This window comes from Marmota monax, unplaced genomic scaffold (genome assembly GCF_021218885.2).
Source record: "Marmota monax isolate L192 unplaced genomic scaffold, Marmota_monax_Labrador192_F-V1.1 WCK01_AAM20220418_F8-fsc00193, whole genome shotgun sequence".
Taxonomy (NCBI): domain Eukaryota; kingdom Metazoa; phylum Chordata; class Mammalia; order Rodentia; family Sciuridae; genus Marmota; species Marmota monax.
In genome coordinates, this window is record NW_026695203.1 from 1,435,149 (window position 1) to 1,456,114 (window position 20,966).

Sequence of the window (20,966 nt, forward strand, 5' to 3'; positions counted from 1 at the left end):
TTGCATGGCCAAGAGACTCTTTCATTTGAGACTTTCTGCTACCTTTACCTACTGGAAATTAATTATAGCTAATTATAAATTAATTATAACTAATCCCTCCCACATTGTATAAAATTCATTGTATACACACAAATAATTTGCTCTTGGAGGGATACAGAAGTTTGTATTTATACTACTGACTTCTAAGAAATCTAGAACACGTCTTCTACAAACTGTTCAGCTAAAACATAAAGCAATGCATTTGTTAGTGTTCAAGAAGACTCAAATCCTTTTGGTCTGCAATTGTTAAATTAATCAGATCTTTCCTTTGGATAGGGGCTGTTTCAGTGTTTAAGTCAGGGATCAAATGTGTCTGGGTCTTAGGAAAGTCCTGAACATCCTGTATCCAAAGCCATGAGAACTCAATATCAAAAAACACATAATAATGGATTCTTGTCTTTGGCTCAGTTATTTACTGGTGACTGTTTTTATTTTTACTTTTTAGAAATTAGGAGCAAACCTCACAGTGTCTCTAGCATACAAGGTCAAAATTTACTGGGCATAAATGTTTAACATCTCTAGTAATTAGAAAAACGCAAATCAAAACTACTCTAAGATTTTGTCTCACTCCAGTCAAAATGGCAATTATCAAGAATATAAATAACAATAAGTTTTGGCGAGGATATGGGGGAAAAGGCACACACATGCATTGCTGGTGGGTCTACAAATTGGTGCAGCCAATCTAGAGAGCAGTATGGAGATTCCTTAGAAAACTTGGAATGGAGCCATCATTTGACACATCCATCCCACTTCTTGGTCTACCCAAAAGACTTAAAAACAGCATATTACAGTGACACAGCCACATCAATGTTCATAGCAGCACAATTCAAAATAGCCAAACTGTGGAGCCAACCCAGATGCCCTTCAATAGATGAATGGATAAAGAAACTGTGTTATATATACACAATGGAATATTACTCAGTAATAAAAGAGAATAAAATTATGGATGGAGTTAAAGACTATCGTGCTAAGCAAAGTAAGCCAATCCCTAAAAAACCAGAGGCCAAATGTTTTCTCTGATAAGTGGATGTTAGTCCATGTGGGGAGGGGATGGGATGAGTGGAGGAACTTTTGATGAGGCCAAAGGGAAGGGAGGAGGGGGCATTGGAGTAGGAACAGTGGTGGAATGAGATGGACATCATACCTAGATACACGTATGATTGTATGAATGGTGTGATCCTCCTTTGGGTACATCCAGATAAGTCAAAATCTGTACATCATTTGTGTGCAATGAATCAAAGAGCATTCTGCTGTCATGTATAACTGATTAGAACAAATAAATAAATTTAAAAAAAAATTTACTGGACATGAGAGACCAGGGGCCATGTTGGCTATCTAAGGGAATGTTTGTTGGATTTCAGGTTTGTAAGGAATGGTGAACCAATTCACAGAGCCATTCTCCTTCAAGGACTATAATTTTTGTTAATTTTTCTGATTCATTAAACTTCCAACAATTTTATACTTAACTATAACTTCTTGTTTGAATTTGGAAGAAAAAAAACTTAAAAAAATTAATTGAGTTACTGATTTTATGGTAATTTTAGTAATAATATCACTTCCTTTAAAATATTTAATCATTATCCTATAAGAAAATACATCATATAGTATCCAATAAAATTTATAATATCACTACTTTCTTGAGTAAAGGATAGCTGTAAATAAATCTCTGGTGTGTTCATTCTTTTGTGGCTATTATTTTATTATAGTTTTTGTATCATGTATTGATTAACTTGTGAAATTATTTCTTTGCATAACTAGTGCATTTACCGAGATTTCCTCTTGCTATTTTGATAGTCCTATCAATGTGTAAAGCCTTCACTAATTTTGCAGATAAAAGGATTTCTGTTAGATGTGTGTTTTCTTCCCATGAGTGAAAATAGCATTCTGGTAAATGAGGAAGTCATGTAAAATGCAGTCAGACAATTTGACTTGTTAATAATCAGTAACTGTGTTATAGATATAGGATCTACAGCAGACTTGAGTAGTGTGATAGACTTGGGAGAAGGAACCAACAGCCCAAGACACACTTAGAATGTAGAAGCCTGAGTCATTCTCTGCTTCTCCATATGGATCTGTAAGCAAGAGGTTTAGAAAGTGATCCCCAGCGTCTTCAGCTTGTCAGTGCTCCTTCCACGTCCATCAGCAGTTCTGCACTGAGAGCCTGCTCCGTGCTAGACTGGGCCACAGGCAATGCCTCAGAAATGGGGAGGAAGCAGACGTGGCCCAACCATGGTGGAAACACAGGCGGATGGAGAAGGCTGACAGAGCAGAGCAGCAGGAGGGATGCGACTAGAAACCGTGATAAGTAAATGAGAGAATAGAAAGCGGTGATGGAGACGAGGGTGGTGACCTGTTCAGACAGGGAGGTCAGAAAAGACGTCTTTGAAAAAATCACATTGACGTAAGAAATGAAGGAGACAAAAGACCATTTTCTTGTGAAGATGCAGGAAGAGTGCATGAGAAACAAGGCAGCGTGAGCAAAGGCTGTAAGGAACAAGCAGGGCCCAGCGAAGACCAGAGCAGAGGGAAGGTGTGGCCAGATGACCAGCGGGAAGAGGAGGGTGAGGCGGCCATGGGAAGCCAGAGGACCTGTGCAGAAGTGCTCAGATGCTCCCTAATAAAATGAGAACCCATCAGTGGTTTATAAAGTGACATTTGAAGGGTCACTCTGGCCATTTGATTGAGAATGAATTGAAAGAAGGGATGAAAAAGTAAGAGAATCTCAAGATCTGGGGAAAGGTGTTCGTGTGCTGAGCTGGTGGCGGAGACACAGGGAAGTGGTTCCATGTGGGGCAGACCCCAGTTTCCTTCACAAAGCTTTATCAATCAATGACTGATGTAGAAGTGAGACAAAGAGGGTAGTAAAGAATGACGTCCAGTTTCCAGTTAAGAATAACTGGACAGATGGTGGTGTCGTTAACTGAATCAAGAAGAACAGGGTGTATCAAAATTAGAGAGTGAAATCAAAAGACGTGTTTGTTCCTGCTTGGGACAAGGATATGTCTCGGAGTCTGTTGGTCGCAGACATGAAGCTCTCAATTTCTCCTAGAAATGTAATTCCAGAGCCTTCTCAGAGCCAGCACTGAGCCCTGGGGAATCCTGACACTGGAAGGCAATGAATTGGAGTTCAGCGCAGACCAACTATAAGTTCAAACACATTCATAGACTGGGAAAATTGAGATTACATTCGCCTTTGACCAAAGGAGGTCTCGTGGACAGCTGAGGGGATTTGACATCAGAGTTGATTGAGATGGAAACAATTTCCTTGCCCAACACTTTGAAGAGTTTTGCAATGTGAAAGGGATCAGAGAAGAATGGCAGGAACTAGAATGGCCTCCAGAGTCACAAGGGAGAGCTTTTCTATTCCTCTTAAAGGAGACGAATTGCTGCCTATGGAGGGGACTGATTCAGGAGAGGAGGAAGTTGATAATTCTGGGGAAGGTGGTGGCTGAGTTGACTTTGTACTTGAAAAGGCAAGAGATAGGACACAGAGCACATGTGTATAGATATGGTCTGCTTATGTCATGGCAGAAAACTGACTATATTTTCCTAGACATTCTCTTTGTCTCCTTATTTATGCTTGGCCCCCCAATTTTCCTAATCTGCCATTGTAATTAGTCTTCAAAGGCTCATCAGTGGTGATGAAATCAAAGTTACCCATAGAAAAGATGCAAGGAATGCAGACTCAATACTTACTGCACACACAGCTCATCCAGGTGCATTCTAAGCTGCACCACCTTTCTGTTTGGCTTGTCTCTTCAGTTGGTATCTCCTCCCCCACCGCAGGGGAAGAGGCTGAGATAGGGCTAAATAACACTTATGGAAGGATGTGGTTTACAGCTATGCTAAATTTAGTTCATTTTGGGGAAAAGAAAAACAAATTATGAGTTTAAGTTTGAAACTTATTTTTTTAAAGTTTCAATGGGGTTTGAAATTTCCTTGTTATTTGAGAGAAGTTATTGCTTCATACTGAAAATGTCACCGGTTATCACAGTTCCTGAACACAGAGTATCTGAGGCATTTCAAATTAATTTAGCTTTAAGTAGTGGATTGATAATGGAGCCCCTTTAATCCCTCTGTTTCTTTGCCATTCATTCCGCTCCAGACTTTGTGATCCTCTACGTGGGGCACTAAAACTTACTCTTGTAGCTGATCTTGCCTTAGTTAGCTCTTTCCTGTCTACCCTGCATTTTATTCATTCCTTAATATTTTAAAATATGTGTTTATCAACTAACATTATTTTTTTAAGACCCACCAATATCTCTTCATGACTAGTGAAAAAGGAAATGTTCTAAATATCAGTTTGTGGAAACCATTTTTATTAGGGATTAAGATCATAAATTTCTTCTGTTCAGGCCTCTGAAGGTCTGGCTTTGTTTTACCTATGAATAAAGCTCAGAACTTCTTATGGAATATGCATCATCGTGCAAGTTCCCAGAAATATTCTCTCTTGCAACTAAGACTTCCTGGTAAAAAGAAGAAAATTAAAAAAAATTAAAAATTAAAAAAAATTTAAAAAAAAATCTTTCATCAAATGGCAGTTTACTAGACATAGTAGGCACTCATAAGTATATGTTGAGTGAATCAATAAAGCTATATTCTCCAGGAAAATTCCTCTACAGTTGGAACTTAATGTATGTTCATAAACTTAATATCTATCCGTTCGTTTGTCTAGTTGCAAGCAAGACAAGACCACACATGATGATTTGGATAACAGCAATCACCCAGTGTATTCTGTCCTACAAAGAGGAAAAGATGTAGGTCAACACCAGGGTAGAGAATCTACACCTCTGTTTTAGTTAGGATATACTTGAGGTTGTAACGAAGACTCAAGATAGGTGTCTTTAGCCATATAGGAGTCTTGCTATTTCTCTCTTATGAACACACGTGGGTGGGTGGTGTGACATGGTGTGCTACTGGGAACCCAGAGTTCTTACTTTCTCTTGCACCCTGCTGTGCTGTGAGACACCTGCTCCAGGTCTCAGGCTCACAGGCTCATGAGGAGAGAAAAGCCCAGGCCCTTCTGTTTTATGGTTAATCCAGAGGACATCCACAGCCCTTCTACCGCCATTGCCCAGTCTCAGGCCTCCGTAGATCCTGTTGCCACAGAGGGTGGTTGAGATTTAAGGGAACAACCGGCAATAGCTTAACAACCTCCTGAGGAATCCTGGCTCTGGCCTGTCTCCTGGAGAGTCTTCCCTTCCAAAGGGCTCATGACTGTGCAAAGGAGGTGGGATACCTGAGTGTCAGCAGGGGCTTATTAGAGGACAGGGACGGGGCAGCTGGGTGCACATCAGTACTCCACTACCAGTCTCCTCCTGGGCATAAGCCTCTGCTCACCGTGCCTCATTCCAAAGCCAGTTTTCACACTTACCCCACCTGGAGCAGGCCCCTGCTGTCCCTCCTTGCAGGCTACCCAACTAAATTTTCAAAGACCGAGTCTTCTGTAAAGCCTTAGCACACTCCTACAGCACTGATTTACTATCTTAATCCCATTCCAGCATTTTAAATGTGAGGCTTCTACATATATCTGACTTATAATTACCATACAACTGTTGCATATTTCATGGAAATTAATTTTTTTGGCAACAAAGTGTAGTGTAACTATTATGTGCAGTTTTTTTTCAACAAAAAACTGTGCTGGTATTACTTAAAAATAATGTATTCCTAAGTTTTCTTTGATGCAAGATTAGGTAGGATACATGGAATACTCATGAAAATAAACAATGATGTATCAATAATTATGTAGTGAAATATCACAACATTCCACACCATATAGAGTCTCTTGAAGACAAAACTTTATTTTTTCTCTATTCTCCAGAGTTTGTTTTGAAGTCCTTGCCTATAGCAGGTAACTGACTGATTACAAAGAACTTGCTGTTATTTGTTTAGGTTCAATACAGTTTAACCTGGAAACAGGTGAAGGAATTGCTGAACACTGCAGATTTATCTCTGTGAGCATATAATCCCTTTAAGGACCTTTTATTCATAAAAACAATAGGGAATGCATTTTAAAAATAAAGCTCTTGGTAAATTAACAAAATAATATAAAGTGATCTCTGGTTTATTATAACAAAACAATTTATAAATTAGAAAATCCAAGTTAAGATACTTATATTGTATAAGGCTAAAATTAATGAGTATTATAGTCAGTGCAGAAATGTGTAATTGTTGGATAGATGTGAACCAAAGTTGGTTGATTACTTTTTAATGTAAAGTTTGGACATAATATAGTAGGTACAATAAATATCTCTGCTTTCAAGTATTTCCATAAATAAATGCTTGTTGAAGAAGCACCATCAATATAACATTAGCATTTCTATAATATTGTTATATAGTAATGAAATATTAAATTAGTTCCTGAAATTATAATTACTCTTCTATATAATTTCCATTCAAACAGAAGAAATATAACAGAAGAATGTAAGGTAGTGATATATACTCCACAGAGAATATACTTTCAACAAAAATTGAAATCTAATTAAGATGAGAATAAAAGTACTAAAATATTGTTGAGGTCAATATAAAAGTTAATGCAGAAGAAAAACTTCATTGTGATTATAGAAATAGCTGAGAGAGCCAAGAGCATGAGAAATTGTATTTAAGAATGCAAACATTCTAAACGGAATTCTTGTCTTAAAGAGCAAAAATAAAACTTGGTGTTGAGATGAAGGGAAAAAACTTTAAGTTGAAGAGATAATTTATACTGGAGTGGTAACATATACACCATTTAGAATAATTTTCCCATGGTTCACAAATAACCTATCAGTAATGGAGAAGCAGTCCTTTCCCTTCAAAAGTTCAGAATAAGGCATATTTAATGTGGTATAAAATCTGCATTAATCTAAAACCAGATTAAATATCCTAGCACTGCTATCTGTGAAGGAACTAAGCAGGGGAGAATCTGAGCTGAGATTGGCAGCTCTGAACTTGGTGTTAAGGTGAAAAGAAACTGTCTTTACAGGCAGCGAGCACGTTCGGTGAATTTTATGAAGTCTACAGGCAGGTTGTGAAATGATTAAACTCACTAAGTGAGATGAGGAGATTATTATATGTCACTCTGAGTGGATCCCACAAGGCAGTTGGAGAGCCTAAGGAAGCAGCAGTTTTAGGAGAAATGTGTGAACCTATCAGCCATGCCCTGCTGCACGCAGGGCACAGATGTCGCCCCCTATAGCTGGCTCCCTTCTCAAGCTCTTCCTCCTCTTCCTGGGTTCTTCGTTCTCCTTGAGCTCCCTCCACTGGAATGCTCTGGAGCCTGTGATCCCAGGGAGGTCCTTGGAGCAGCCCCGTGGGTGTCACCTGGGAGCTGCTTAGAGTTTCAGACTCTCAGACCACCCAGGTCTCAAGAATCAGAATCCTTTTTAGTAAGACTTTCAAGTGATTCCTGGGCATAAAAAAGTTGAGAAACAGGACTTTTGGGTACCAGGGGCTCAGGAGAAAGTGACGGCAAGACATCCTGATGAATGTTGAACTGTTGGTTGTTTTACATGTGAGCAGACTTCCCTCTGGAGTTTGGGAGGCACAGTGTAAACAATCTACTGGGTTCTACAGAACCAAGTGTACTTTTAAAGTTAATGCAAAATTTTACTCAAAAATATCTACTTTAGCTTTTGTACTTTTTTTTAAATGTTTTTTAGCTACAGGGCTGAAATCCAGGGATTTGTGCATGCTAGGCAACTGTATCTACCACTGAGCTACATCTCAACCCTATTAAACTTTTAAACACTAGGGGAAAGAAAAATAAACAAACAAAAAATTTACCAATGTATTTAGTTATGTTGTCAGACTAAATCTTTTAGATCTAAAATATTTTTTTTTTTTGGCTATACCAAGTTAAGTTAGTAGTATTAATAAACTATGAAATGACTTGCTTACAAACAAGTCTGATACCACTTAAAATATCTTACATCCACTGATCCCAGTTTTCTCAATGCTTTGCAAATAAAATCAAGTGCAGAAATAGATGACATTCTCTGAGTGAAATAAAACCGCAACTGCCATCCATAACTCCAAACTGAATTCCTGCATCTAGCCACTCTGTGTTAACTAATTTAATATTAAGTAATCATTGTACATATGACTTTTTAAAATATGGCTTTTGTTTGCCTCATAGATTGGGGTACCAATAAGTTTTATTTGAAAAAAAAATGCATTTGGATCTACAGCATTCTGACCAGCGCTGTCAGGGAGGGTGCTTGTGGCTGAGTCTCCGACCCCAGGGCTGTCTGGAGCCAGAGTAATTGGATGCATCACTTCTCAGGAGCCCTTTGATCACAACAAATTGACACCTGCCAACTTCTCCCCTGTATGCTCCTGATCCCACTCCAGTCCTTCTCGAGTAGAAGCGTCGAGTCATTTTGATTCATTTTTGATGTGGATCAAACTTTCAAGTTAGGAAATGCCATGGAACAAATTATACATTTCCTGTGACCTGCTAAATGAATTAGCTTATTAGAGCAAGAGTCTGAAGTCTGGATTTAAGACTAAAATCATAGATAAAATAATTTATATTTCTCATGGTGGAAGGGCTATTGCCTCTGAAATTCCTTTCCAATCCTTAGTGGTGTAACTTTCTAGCATTTCTTACATTCGTTTCCTCAGTCCATCCACAGGCATTTACTGAGTGTGTACCGGACACCCCATTATGCAAAGAACCATAAAAAACATACCTTCCTTCTGCAGTGTCAGCTTAGACGGGAAGGACAGCCCAACAAATAATTGCTAAGCCAGGTGACGAGGGCATATTAGATACATGCAAATGGTGCTATGGTTATGCAGGAGAAGAAATAAGTAATTAAAAAGAGTGCACTAGGTTAATTTGTGTTTTGTTGTGCTTGGTAATTGGCCCTAACTGTTAAAATATATGGCGATAAGATATTAGGGTGTGAAATTGAGTTTCAATCAACTTGATTGGGAAATAAAACATTTTCCACCATTAAGAATTAAAATGCCAATAATCTGCACCAAGAGAAGGTTGATTTTAAAAATAAGAATTGCAAGAAACCAGCATTAAAAATAAAATGCTAAAATCTCATTGAAGTACTAATAATCACTTTTTCAGAAAGCCCTAGTCTTGTATTTGGGGAGTATTCCATTACTCTCACTTCGTGGTTTATGCTTCCCTGGCGTGCAAGTACACCGTCATCTTTTTATCACTGAGATGTGGATTTTCTACTTGGTGCATTATTTAGAGCACATTTAGATTCCAACTTGGTTTTCCTTTGCTACTCAGTAGGCTTCTGCACTACCTCCCCCTGAATTAATTGATATAATGAGCTGATGTAAATGATCCTCACCATTAGGCTGAGCTAATATTAACCCACGATGATTTAGAAAGTAAATATACCACACAAAGGCACATACTTACTGAATTTCACGCTGAAGTATCAAGGATGCTTTAGTTTCCTGCATATTTGGGCTATCTGTTCCTTGCCTTCTAGGGTGACATGGAGAACGAGCACGGTGGATGTGGTTCCTGCTGCAGTGGCCTGGGCCTGGGTCTGCAAGCACAGTGCTGTGAGGGGGCCCTTCCCTCTCAGGACCACTACCACTCACTGCTGTACTTCCTTCCCCTTGTTTCTGTTCTACTAGGACCCCTTTCCAACAGTTAATCATAAAGTGCAACACCTCTTTTAAGACCCAGTGAAAATGTCCTCAGCTCTGTTCAGCCCTTTCTGTAGCCTCCCATCTGTCAGTCCTCTAGCATCTAAATCCTTCCATAGCAGTTCTTAGGTTGTCGTGACTCACCAAATTCTTCCTGCTCCGTACTTTGCATGACTCTTACCCCCATCTCCACCTACAGCCACATTACAAAGTCTTTTGAGGACCATCTTTGTAGCCTTCATACCATCAAGCCCAGATTATATGGAAAGGGAAGTAGGTGTCTATTAAACATAGAGTGGGTTTCCCATCCTTCATGAAAATCCAAGATCATGGCTTTGCTTATATTGTACTTAGACCTAGTAATGTTCTTTCTCTTGTTTACTTCTTTTATCGTCCTGTTTGATCTTTGAAGGTCAACCTAGGAACTTTGAATTGTGTCTGAAATCTATATTTGATCTCTCACAAGAAATTCCATTCTGTTTTATTTGTCTCTGAGTTGTGCCATTTTTATTTTTGCCTCTGTTACAGTTCTCATACATAATGTATCCACTTTCATAAGTGGTAAGGTCTTGAGAGGCTCTGAATAGAGGCGTATTCTTCTGTTTACCATAGTGCTGTGCATACAACAAGTGCTCATTACATGTTTGTTGCAGGAATAACGGTTTCTGAGGAATCGTGGAGAAATAGCACACATATAAAGAATCAGGGGCTCCATGTCATATTGAACTGGGCCCTGCTGCAAGAGACTTAGACATCAAAGTTGACAAATCAAGAACAGAGGTTGGAGAATATGGTCTGAGACCATCTCTATCAGATTTTGTAGCAAAAAGGCCATGGGGCATTCTGATTAAGGGTTTCCATGCAAGGTGGCTCTCTGTCAATCCATTGCCTGTGACTCACTATTATAGGTTCTGCTGTTGAATCTGAGTTTCCTGTTGAAACCTAGATATCTTCTGTGAATTCTAATACATAACATTAAATAACTTCTTTTCAATCTTTTTAAACAAGGATTTATAAAGAAGCAGGTTGTGGGGAAGTTGAAGAAACGAATTGACGAAAGGGGCAAGGAGATGGGATAAGGTGACAGGAAAGAGTTTGTGCCACTGACATGAATGTTCCAGAACAGATCTCAACCTCACTATTTCTATAATACAGTCAAGCTATGAAATTGTGCCATGGAAGCTGTGACTCATATATTTACAAGCACAGCTCTCATTCATTGACCCTCTCCTTCCTTTCCCTTATCTACATCAGGAACATTACCTGCAAACCTAACATGGTACATCCACACAATGGAGTTCTATTCAGCCACACAAAAGATGGAATCCTGTCCTTTGTGACAGTGTTGTTGGGAAGGGAGATTATTGTGTTAAGTGAAATAAGCCAGGTACAAAAAGAGAAGTATTATGTGATAGCACTCATGTGGAATCTGACAAGACACTTCTCATAGAAGTCAGGAGGAGAACGGTGGTTACCAGAGGCTGGGGAAAGGTTGTCAGTGGTTACTAAGTTCCAGTTAGAAAACAGCAAGAAGTCCAGGAGTGCAGCTGACCAGTAGGGTGCCTGTAGATGTGATTATGCAGTGGGTATTTCACAAAGCCAGAAGATAGGACTTTGAATGTTTTTACCATAAAAGGCAATGATAAATGCTGGAGAAGACAGATAGGTTTATTCTGATTTAAACATTACACAATGTAAACATATATTGAGACATCACATGGTAGCCCATTATATGTTAAATATCAGTTTTAAAATAAATTAAAAAATAAGATTTTTTTAGAGTATTTATAAGATAGATATAATTGCCCACTTTTCAAATGGGGACACCAAGGTTCAGAAAAGTTACATTTAGTCATCACAGTTAGCTTCCTAATGCATGGAAAGACATAACTTTGAACATAAACCCTATTTTCCCCCTCTATTTTGCTTGCTCCTCTTTAAGTCGGTGGCTTAAACTACCCAGTCAGGTTCAGGGGGAAGTGTTTGAAAGACAGAACTTTTTTCTTATTAGGTGAATGTGTTTCCATTGCTGTTGCCATGGCATTATTACAAAAACTCAAAATTGTTTGGGAAAACTCAGGACTACCCCTCTGCAACTTGGTATTGGCCTTGTTAGAGAAGAAAACAGGAGAGAAACAAGATGGCTTATCTTCCATCCCTCACCAGGAGAAATCTGGCGAGGGTCTCTGTCTTTGGATAAAAGGGAAACAAAATGAATCTGTGATATGCAAATGAGCCCCTCAGCTGGGTGTGAGTATCTACTATTTACCCAAAAATGGGAAACACCAGGCCTGTGATACATCATCTTCTGTGTGCTTGGCACCTTCCATCATGAATCATATTAATCTGCTAAAACTAACAAGGATTAATTGCCTCAGTAAGGCAACCTGGCACTGAAATGATAGATTGCCCAAACAGCTTGGAATTTGGCCACTCATAAATCTCATTTGTTTGTTGGTTTATTTCTGTTTGTCTCTTTTCCTGACAGATGTGTGCCCAATCACTGTGAGCATGGAGGGAAGTGCTCGCAAACGTGGGACAGCTTCAAATGCTCTTGCGAGGAGACAGGATACAGCGGGGCCACCTGCCACAACTGTGAGTGCCAATTTATCTCACTTTAATCTTGTAATCGCACGAGAATCGCAGGTCTTCAGCCATGCTTTAAAGCTTAGCAGCCTGAATTATCTATACACTGCATCACTTGATCTGAAAAGCCCAGATTCTGTTGTCATTACTCCAAAAAAATAGTGTTCTACTTGTCAAACATGTTCCCTCATGCTGGACGGGGGGCGGCCAGAGTCTCCAGCATTCCATATTTGAGTTGGAAGGCAGAACGTGGAGTCCCCTCTGTGTGTCTGAGCCAGGGCTGTCCAGTTAGATTGCCTGGGAAATTGTGTTAGTGTGATGTCTCTGACTGGACCATCATTTATCAATTCATCTGAGAGGGAGACAGAGTATAATTTGAACATTTGATTTCTGGAGAGTGGTTGCCTCTGGTGTCAGCCCAAGTATTTGGCCCCATTTTTTCACATCAGAGAAATGAGTCAGAAAGGGGAATAAAGTCCACCAACTTATATATCTAAAGTAAAAGCACAAGGAGGGAAAAATTCTAAAACATTAAAAAGAAGAGCTAACATGTGCCAATGACGAGAAAAATACCCTTATATCTTGTATTACATAGCTTTATCCCATATGTTTGAATACAGATTAAACTTTTAAATTCAAAGCATATTTTAAGTGAATGTTAGTTCTTTGATTGTGATATTAATTTTTCAATAATGTACTGCCATTTTACAAAGCATCTTTGAAAATATGCTTGCCATAAAACATATAGTGAAGGGGGCCATCTGTTGTGTGGTGTGTGTTGTCTTAAAAGAGAAGAGAGTCAACCATCTTTCAATAGGCTAAAACCCTGAAACCCTAACATCTAAGCCCTCTAATTACACAAGATTGATTTCTCTTCACTTTATTTTTAGGAAATGACAAGCAGAACATTCTCAGAGTAGAGTCCTGGGTACAGTAAAAATGCAATATCATTCTCTGTGATTTGTAGTAATGTGCACTAAGAAATCATGCTTAGAATGTACTGTGAGACATAAACTGAGAAAAACGTTTGAAATTGATTTTTCTTAATTTATTAATTTTTGAGGGAAATAATGAAAGACAAGACATAAAGGGACTCTTAGAAGAACTAACATTAACAGAAACCTGTATAAGTAACAACAGACAGGAGATTCATCATCTGTAAAGCACTTAAATGTAGAAAAGAATTTAGTGAACAAAGAACAAAAATGATTAATAATAAAATTAATTAGAAAAAGACCAGGGGAGGAAGGAAGGGAGGGTAGGAGGAGGTACTGGAGAATGAAATTGACCAAGTTATGTTGAGTGCATACATGAATATGTAACAAGGAATCCCACTAATGTGTATAATTATAGTGCATCAATAAAAATTTTAAAGATCCAATGAATAAGGATGTGGGACACAAAAGCTTATAAAACAAAATAAAAACAAAGACAAAAGAAAAAGTTCTCCTTGGCATCTTTCCTAAAATGGAAAGATTGTACTAGATACAATTATATCTGGTGAAAAATAAGTTATAACTCAATTATGTACCAACCATACAAATGTTGACTTTTTGTATACAATATTCATTATTATAAAAGATGAGGCCAAAATAAATAACTTTGGTAAAAAATAGCAATCTTAATTTCACCAGTATAATTTTTTATCATATTTAAATGCAAGAAATCTTGTTTCTGAAATACAGCAAAGCCAAGGAAATACAGAGCAAGAATTGGTAGTGGTCACAGGGTCTCAACCTCTGTGATGGCTTTAATATTGATAATTGAAAAGCCAGTGAATTTTCAACACAGCAAAATACATTACAAAGAAAAAGGCAGAATTATAAAAGTACATGCTACTGATTGAGTAGTTGATAAGAGTCATAACTGCAGATATTAGAAATATACTCAATGTGGCCAACTCTAGAGGTAGAAGTGGGAAATTACCTCATATCTGGGTGTTCCTTCCTACTTTCTCTTCGCTCCCTTGTTACTTCTGTAAGGGGAGAACTATTCATTTTAATAATGAAAACTGGATCCCTTGCTCAATATTGTGAAGGGTCAAGTGTGCACATCAATAGAGGTTGAACAGCCACATTGCATAATTCAAGAAAAGGCTTGGTTTGGAAGAGTGTACCCTGCAGCTTATTAAAGGATGTTTGCTTCCTATAAAGATTTGATACATCTCTTCATACTCCCATGGAGCAGTTAAAAATTCCAAGAGGTCTGGCATAGCACATAACAAAAAGATGCAATGTGTTCCATAAAGTTTGATACATAAAGTTGGATGGTTTTTCACTGTTACTCAGTCACTGGATGCATTCCCAGCAAGAGCATTGAAGTGAAAGTCCCCAATGTCTGCTGTTGGCTGGAGGTCACCACTCAGAGTGTCCTTCTAGACAGTCATGTGACTTCTCTGGAACTTTCTTTACTCCCGTTAACTAAATGGTTATTGAATCTCTTTTGCTTCTAAAGGCCTATGAGCTGACATTTCAAGTTGCTTATCCCATGTTGTGTGATTTTGAACTTTGCTAGTATTACAGATTGAGAATCCCTAAATCAAAAATCCAAAATGCTCCAAAATCTGAAAGTACATAATACCTACACAATACCTCAAATTTTCAGGTTGTGGAGCATTTTGGATTTGGGGTTTCTGGATTAGGTATGCTTAATAAGTAAAGTTCTAGGCAAATATCCAAAACCAAGGTAGAAAACTCTAAAATTTCAAACTTTTAAAAAGTGTTTTTATTAGTGTATTATGGTTATGCATAACAGTGGGATAATTTTGACATATTCATACATGCAGGCCATGAAGTTGCTCCATTCAATCCCCAGTACTTCCTCTATCCCTCCCCTCCTCTCTCCCCTGCTCCTCTTCCTCTACTCCATTGGTGGAGGGACTACAGAATGAACTGGACCAAATTATGCTGTGTACATACGAATATGTCACCGCACATTCCACCTTTGCATATAAAGCACCAACTTAAAACAGACAATACATAAATAGAAGGAAGACTCAAAATCCTTTTGAACCCAAGTATTTGGATAGGGACACTCAATCTATACTAAATATTTACCTTGTTTTTTTCTTGCAGAAGACCAAGCATTTCTGCCAAGTAGAAATCATGCTATTTTAAAATAGTACTATGTCCCCCAACCCCCCCCAAAAAACAGCTGACCCTGAACTTTAGTGTAACTAAACATTTGATAGAGTTTCAAGCACTGTAATTAGGCTACAAAATGCTAATTTAGCCCGTTTTCTACACTGGTCCAGCCTTGGTCAGGATGAGAGAGCAATTTCTTGAGTGACATGGGTGGACAATTCACGTCGTTTGGCTGGGTCATGCTGCTTGCCCTTGAATTGGCTCTACCCCTTGCTCCTACCCTTGGCAACTGTAATGGACACAGTACTCACCTGAGAAGCCACCATGGGCTTAATTGATGATTCACAGGAGACACCAAGTGCTTCATCCTGGGTAGCACTGACATGTGTTTTTCTATTCTTTCCTTTGAGAATTGTGTCTCTTTGCTCTGAACTTCTCAAACAATGATGTCCATATCACACAGCTTGCTATTGAATTTCATATTCTCACACATTATTTGCTATCATTTTCATGGCAGATTTGGGCTGAAAGTGAATGATTGTTTTCCATCGCTTTTGTTTTTCCTGAATTGAAGAAGTAGTCTTGATAAACATGTAGTTTAGGTGCCTCTTAGACTTGTATCTAATGGTTTATTTTTTAGTTTGTCAATTCGTAGAGATCTTACTTCCAAATATGTGGTAGAGAGGACTCAATCTTGTCATTTTCACACGCTCTGCTGAGGGGAGGAATGTCATCCTTTGGTGAGAAAGTTCCCAAGGGAGCCATTTCCACCAGGATGGTCAGATCATAGGAGAGGGGAAGCCAGATGTTGTCCTCCAAAACCAAAAGAGAATCATTTGTGATAAAATGAGTATATAGGGAGTCATTGAGGTTAGATACTTTTAAAAATTGTCTTCTGCAAACATTCTCAGTTTCAAAGAACTGCCTCCTGCTATGTCTGAGTGTGAGATCTTGGCGGGGTGACACAATCACACTGACGAGTTTGTCGGCTGGCTTATCGGTTAGTGGCGCTGACTCACGGGCCTCACCCTCCCAGAATATGAAGATGTCTTTCCTGAGCAAACTCACATGCTGACAGGCAGCTTTCCTCTGAGTGTGCTGTCAAGATGCTCTGAGGGGCCTCCAAGCCTGCTCTAGCTCCCAAGTGTCCCTAGGATCTAATTACCATCCTGTGTTCCACACATGTGCCTTACACTTTGACAATGATGGCCCTCATCCATACATTGACATCAGGAGGCTATCCTATATCTCAGGGCTTAATGGATATTCTTTCTCCTTAAGATCCTCTCTTAGACCTCAGCCATTCTTACATAAAATACCACTCTATGGAGAATTTCCCTAAACTTCCCCAGAATATCCTCCAAACCGTGAAAACCTTGGGCTACTCACAGAGAGTAGGAGGATAAAAGGGAATATCTCAGTATTTGACAAAGATACTCAATGTTTTGGGATGAAAATTAATAAAAAGATTTTAAGTGCCAAATATGTATTCTAATAGAAAATACTTTTATGAAAGATGATATTTTATGAAAGGAGAGATTGTGGCCCCTATAGGTAGACATCATGTCTCAAATGATAGTTAGATGACTTGCGTGGATCTTTTCCAACTTTAAAATGATCAGATTTCCAATTCTGAAATCTAAGGTCCTGACATTGCCACACAACATATGTGTAAAATTGATACAAGCCAAGTTAGAGGAAAAAATGAAATGTGCGTAAAAGCAACTATTCTACATGCTGTTGTGTGGAGCCGTTGTTGGCTCGTCAATTTGTAAACCATAAATTATACTACACGTTACTACTGCCCAACTGTGGTCATTTTCAACACCCCACATCATGTTATTTATAATATTCATACCCATAAGTATTCTAATTCAAAACACAATTCTTTAAAAGAATGCAATGCTACCTGTTGTAGTCACAGTGACCTGGGGAATGAGCGCGTAGATTTGCTGGCACTTAGAAACCTGGTGCCTGTGTCCATTCGGAGCTTACTTAGTTCAAGTATCAATGATGACAACTTGGAGTTTAAATAATACCTACAAAACCAAGTGGTCACTGGATAGAATCGTGTTGTCCATCTCAAAGCTGAGATATTTAGACTTCCAGAATTGGATTCCATCCCTCAGCTACCGGTCCATCTGGCTTACAAGGTCCTCTTTGGCTTAGCCATGGCTTTAACCTAGTTTCTTATTGGGATTGTTTTCACCCATTTGCCCCTCCAGTCCTACTGACCTTTCAATCCTTCATGCACCATCCCCTTTCCCCTGCTACTTTCCCTGCCACAGGACATTGGCACATCCTCCCTTTCTACCTTGCCGGGTGTGTTTCTACTCATCCTTTTCTCTTAGCAGGGCAGTCCCCCACCTCAGAGAAGCTTTCCTTGACTTAGCAATTAGGTCTGATTCTCTTAACTAAGACACTCATCATCTCCCTTTCAGTAATGGTCATGGTTTTGCCTCTGTAACTTGTGATTCTCTAATAATGCCTGGCGCCTCCATTGGACTAGACTCTCTGAACAGAGTGCTGGTTTTGTTCCCTGATTTATACCCACGGACCCCAGCATATCATATATGCCCCTGGGTGTGCTCTGAATCAAGCAGTGTAAGGGTGTCAGAGACTAAAGGGCATCAAAAGTTGTTTTTTTAAAAAAATCAAAGTCCTTTATGCAAATTTATGGAGATAGTGAAACTACAAAGAAAGAGTAAAAGTAAAGGGGGGAAAATGGAAAACAGACCGGAGAGCAACCAGTTCTGCAAAAATATTTTCAAAATCTACAGTATGGATTACTGGAAGGTGGAGAGTATATGGCAGTAATAACAGCAGAAACAGCCCAGGGTATAAAATTGTCACAGGACACTCCTTGCAGGAATCCAGCACAGCAGCAAACAAACTTCATGTTTCAAATAACCTTTGTAGGAAACTCTGGCCATATCAGGGGAGCATGTTACCACTCGTTAAAATAACTTATGGGAAGATAGAAGAATTGTGAAAACGATGACTTAGATCATGAACCCTGGCATCTCCTGTGCTTGGTCCACAGCATGAGCTGTTCTGAAACATGCAGGATGTGTTTAGATATTGACTGTTTTGTGAATGTCAGGAAAGCTGACTTTCAACTTGGTGCAAAGTTTGAGTACGATGAACATCACAGTCCTCGGAGTGATCATATAGGTTTGTTATGTACCCTTGCTACAGGGAAATCATGGCGGGAAAGGAAACTCAAGGTTTGGAATTCTAAGCTCTAGTGTCAAATCCTCAGAGCCTCAGGCTACATGGCCCCCCTTATTTTTTCCCACCAGCTGAACCTCAGCAGTTCTAGAAGGATGACTGTCTCCCATGTCTTTCACACTTGGGTGGATTCCCTTGAGGGGTGGACTCAGCTCTTCACCACCTGCCTCGGGTCACTAATGGCATGAAATGAGCAGTGGACAGATTTAACGCCCCTCCCAGCCCCCCTACTGTCTTGGCTGTGTGCTTTTGGACAATTCTCAACCTCTCTGAACTTAAGTTTGCTCCTGGACATTCAAGGTGACCTTGCTTATTTAGACAACATCCTTAATTTTGTTGATGTTTTGTTTAGTGTGAGACAAAGTCTCCCTCTGTTGTTCAGGTTGGCCTTGAACTCACAATCTTTCCATCTCAGCCTCCGGAGCAGTTGGGATCACAGATGTGCCATCACACCTGGCTTTACTTTCTAACTTTTAAGAACTTTTATTATTCTGCTGATTCTCAAAAAAAAAAAAAAAAAAAAAAAACATTTTCTTCTGATTATCCGTCATATAAGGATAATAAGCCTTGACAGACTCTTCATTCTGAATGTAGGCCATATTTTCATATCAGTGATTCTCAAGGAAAAGATCATAGGTTGTCTTAATGTTTTTATCAATACTCTCTGAAAAGATAAAAGGCTTTATTAGCAAATATAATGGCTATACTGGCCGATGTATATGCATAAGGTGAATTTGTTCTTTCTCATCTGGCCATGGAATTAAGCAGTCAGATCACACTTCTTTGATTCCAAGTGACGAACCCCATCCCCCACATTCCATTACAACATCATGACCTACTTCAGAAGCTCAGTGTGTTCCTGTCCTTAAAGAGTGAGACACCGGTGCAGGGCCATTGGACATAGCCTAGATTCCTACCTTTTCTAAATAACTTCATTCACTGATTCATAGGCTGAGAGCTGACTCTCTTCTCCATGCAGGATAGGTCTGGAGTGTGGGTGGAGAATGGGAGAGGGCCAGGCATTAGGATGCTGTTATGGTTTGGATGTGAGGTGTCCCCCAAAAGCTCACATGGGAGACAATGCAAGAAGGTTCAGAGAAGAAATGATTGGGTTGTGAGAGCCTTAACCCAATCAGTGAATTAATCCCCTGATAGGGATTAACTGAGTGGTAACTCAGGGCTGGTAGGGTGTGGCTGGAGGAGGTGGGACATTGGGGTGTGGCTTTGGGGTGTGTATTTTGTCTTTGGAGAGTGGAGTTCCCCCCCCCCCACCTGATCACCATGTGAGCTGCTTCCCTCCACCACATTCTTCCACCATGATGTTCAGCCTCACCTCAAGCCCCAAGGAATGGAGCCGGCCTTTTATGGACTAAGACCTTTGAAACTGTGAACCTCCAAATAATTTTTTCTTCCCTAAAGTTGTTCTGCTCAGATCTTTTAGTCACAGCAGCAAAAAAGCTGACTAAAACAGATGCTATGTTAAGAACCCTTCCAAACAAGTATGTAGTTTAATTAAAAATAAGCTCTCCAACCTTAATTCATTTCCATATCACTCTTACTGAGATTGTAAACTATGAATAAATTGTACCGTATGCTTACCTTGGTAGTCTAGCTTGCTTCTTTTCATGTTTATAAAACATGGATAAATGTAGGTACATAGAAAATACCAAAACTACTTGACACTTTCAGTATTTTTTAATTTTTTTTTTTTTGCAATTTAAAGCCATTGTTTTACCTTTTCAGTTTATAGTTTCTAAATATTTACTTTCTTTGTGTTTTGTGGTTTTTTTTTTGTTGTTGTTATTAAATAGAGCGGTAGAAATCAGGGTGAGGAAGAAGCCACTTCACTTCCAGTGGGGCCAGGTGGAGGGTGCAGAATGGGCACTGAGGTTACCAGCCCTGGTGGCTTGCATGCATTCTCCTGGCCAGGAGCTGTTATTTCCCAGAGCCAGTCACTGGGGGAAAGGGAAACAATGACAGGTGGTGTCCCTTCCTGCAGTCACACTTATTACAAAGAGAAACAATGCCCTCCCAGCTCGGCTCTCTCCTCTTCACCTGCCGTCTATAGGCAGAGTGAGGTTCAGAAGTGGGAAATGCTACCTGTGTAGCAATGTTGGAAGGGGATTTAAAGGCCATTCCGTCGCTCAGCTACAACTCAATAAATCACACTGGATTAAAATAGCGCAGGTCATTTGGAGAAACACAGCCCAAGGACCTTTACATTTCTAAGGCAGCCCCAATTTCAAATTAATCCCTTCTGTCATGCCCTGCTTTGGAACCATGGCTAAGATTAAACATAGAGAGAAAGGATTTAATTTCAGTTTTACAAAGACTCTTTCACTTGTTTCAAAAATATGTTTTTTTCTCTTTGAGCTTTTGCAAAAAAAAAAAAAAAGTTGATCTGCAAATGCATATTAAAAA

General features: G+C 39.3%; 1 protein-coding gene across 1 annotated transcript in view; it reads left to right on the forward strand.

Moving 5' to 3' along the window:
- Cntnap2 (contactin associated protein 2) overlaps positions 1-20,966 on the forward strand; it is a 1,911,322-nt gene that overhangs the window by 1,142,922 nt on the left and 747,434 nt on the right. The window contains exon 11 of the mRNA XM_058574358.1: positions 12,134-12,240. Coding sequence (XP_058430341.1) covers positions 12,134-12,240 — 107 coding nt within the window. The remainder of the gene's footprint in view (positions 1-12,133; positions 12,241-20,966) is intronic.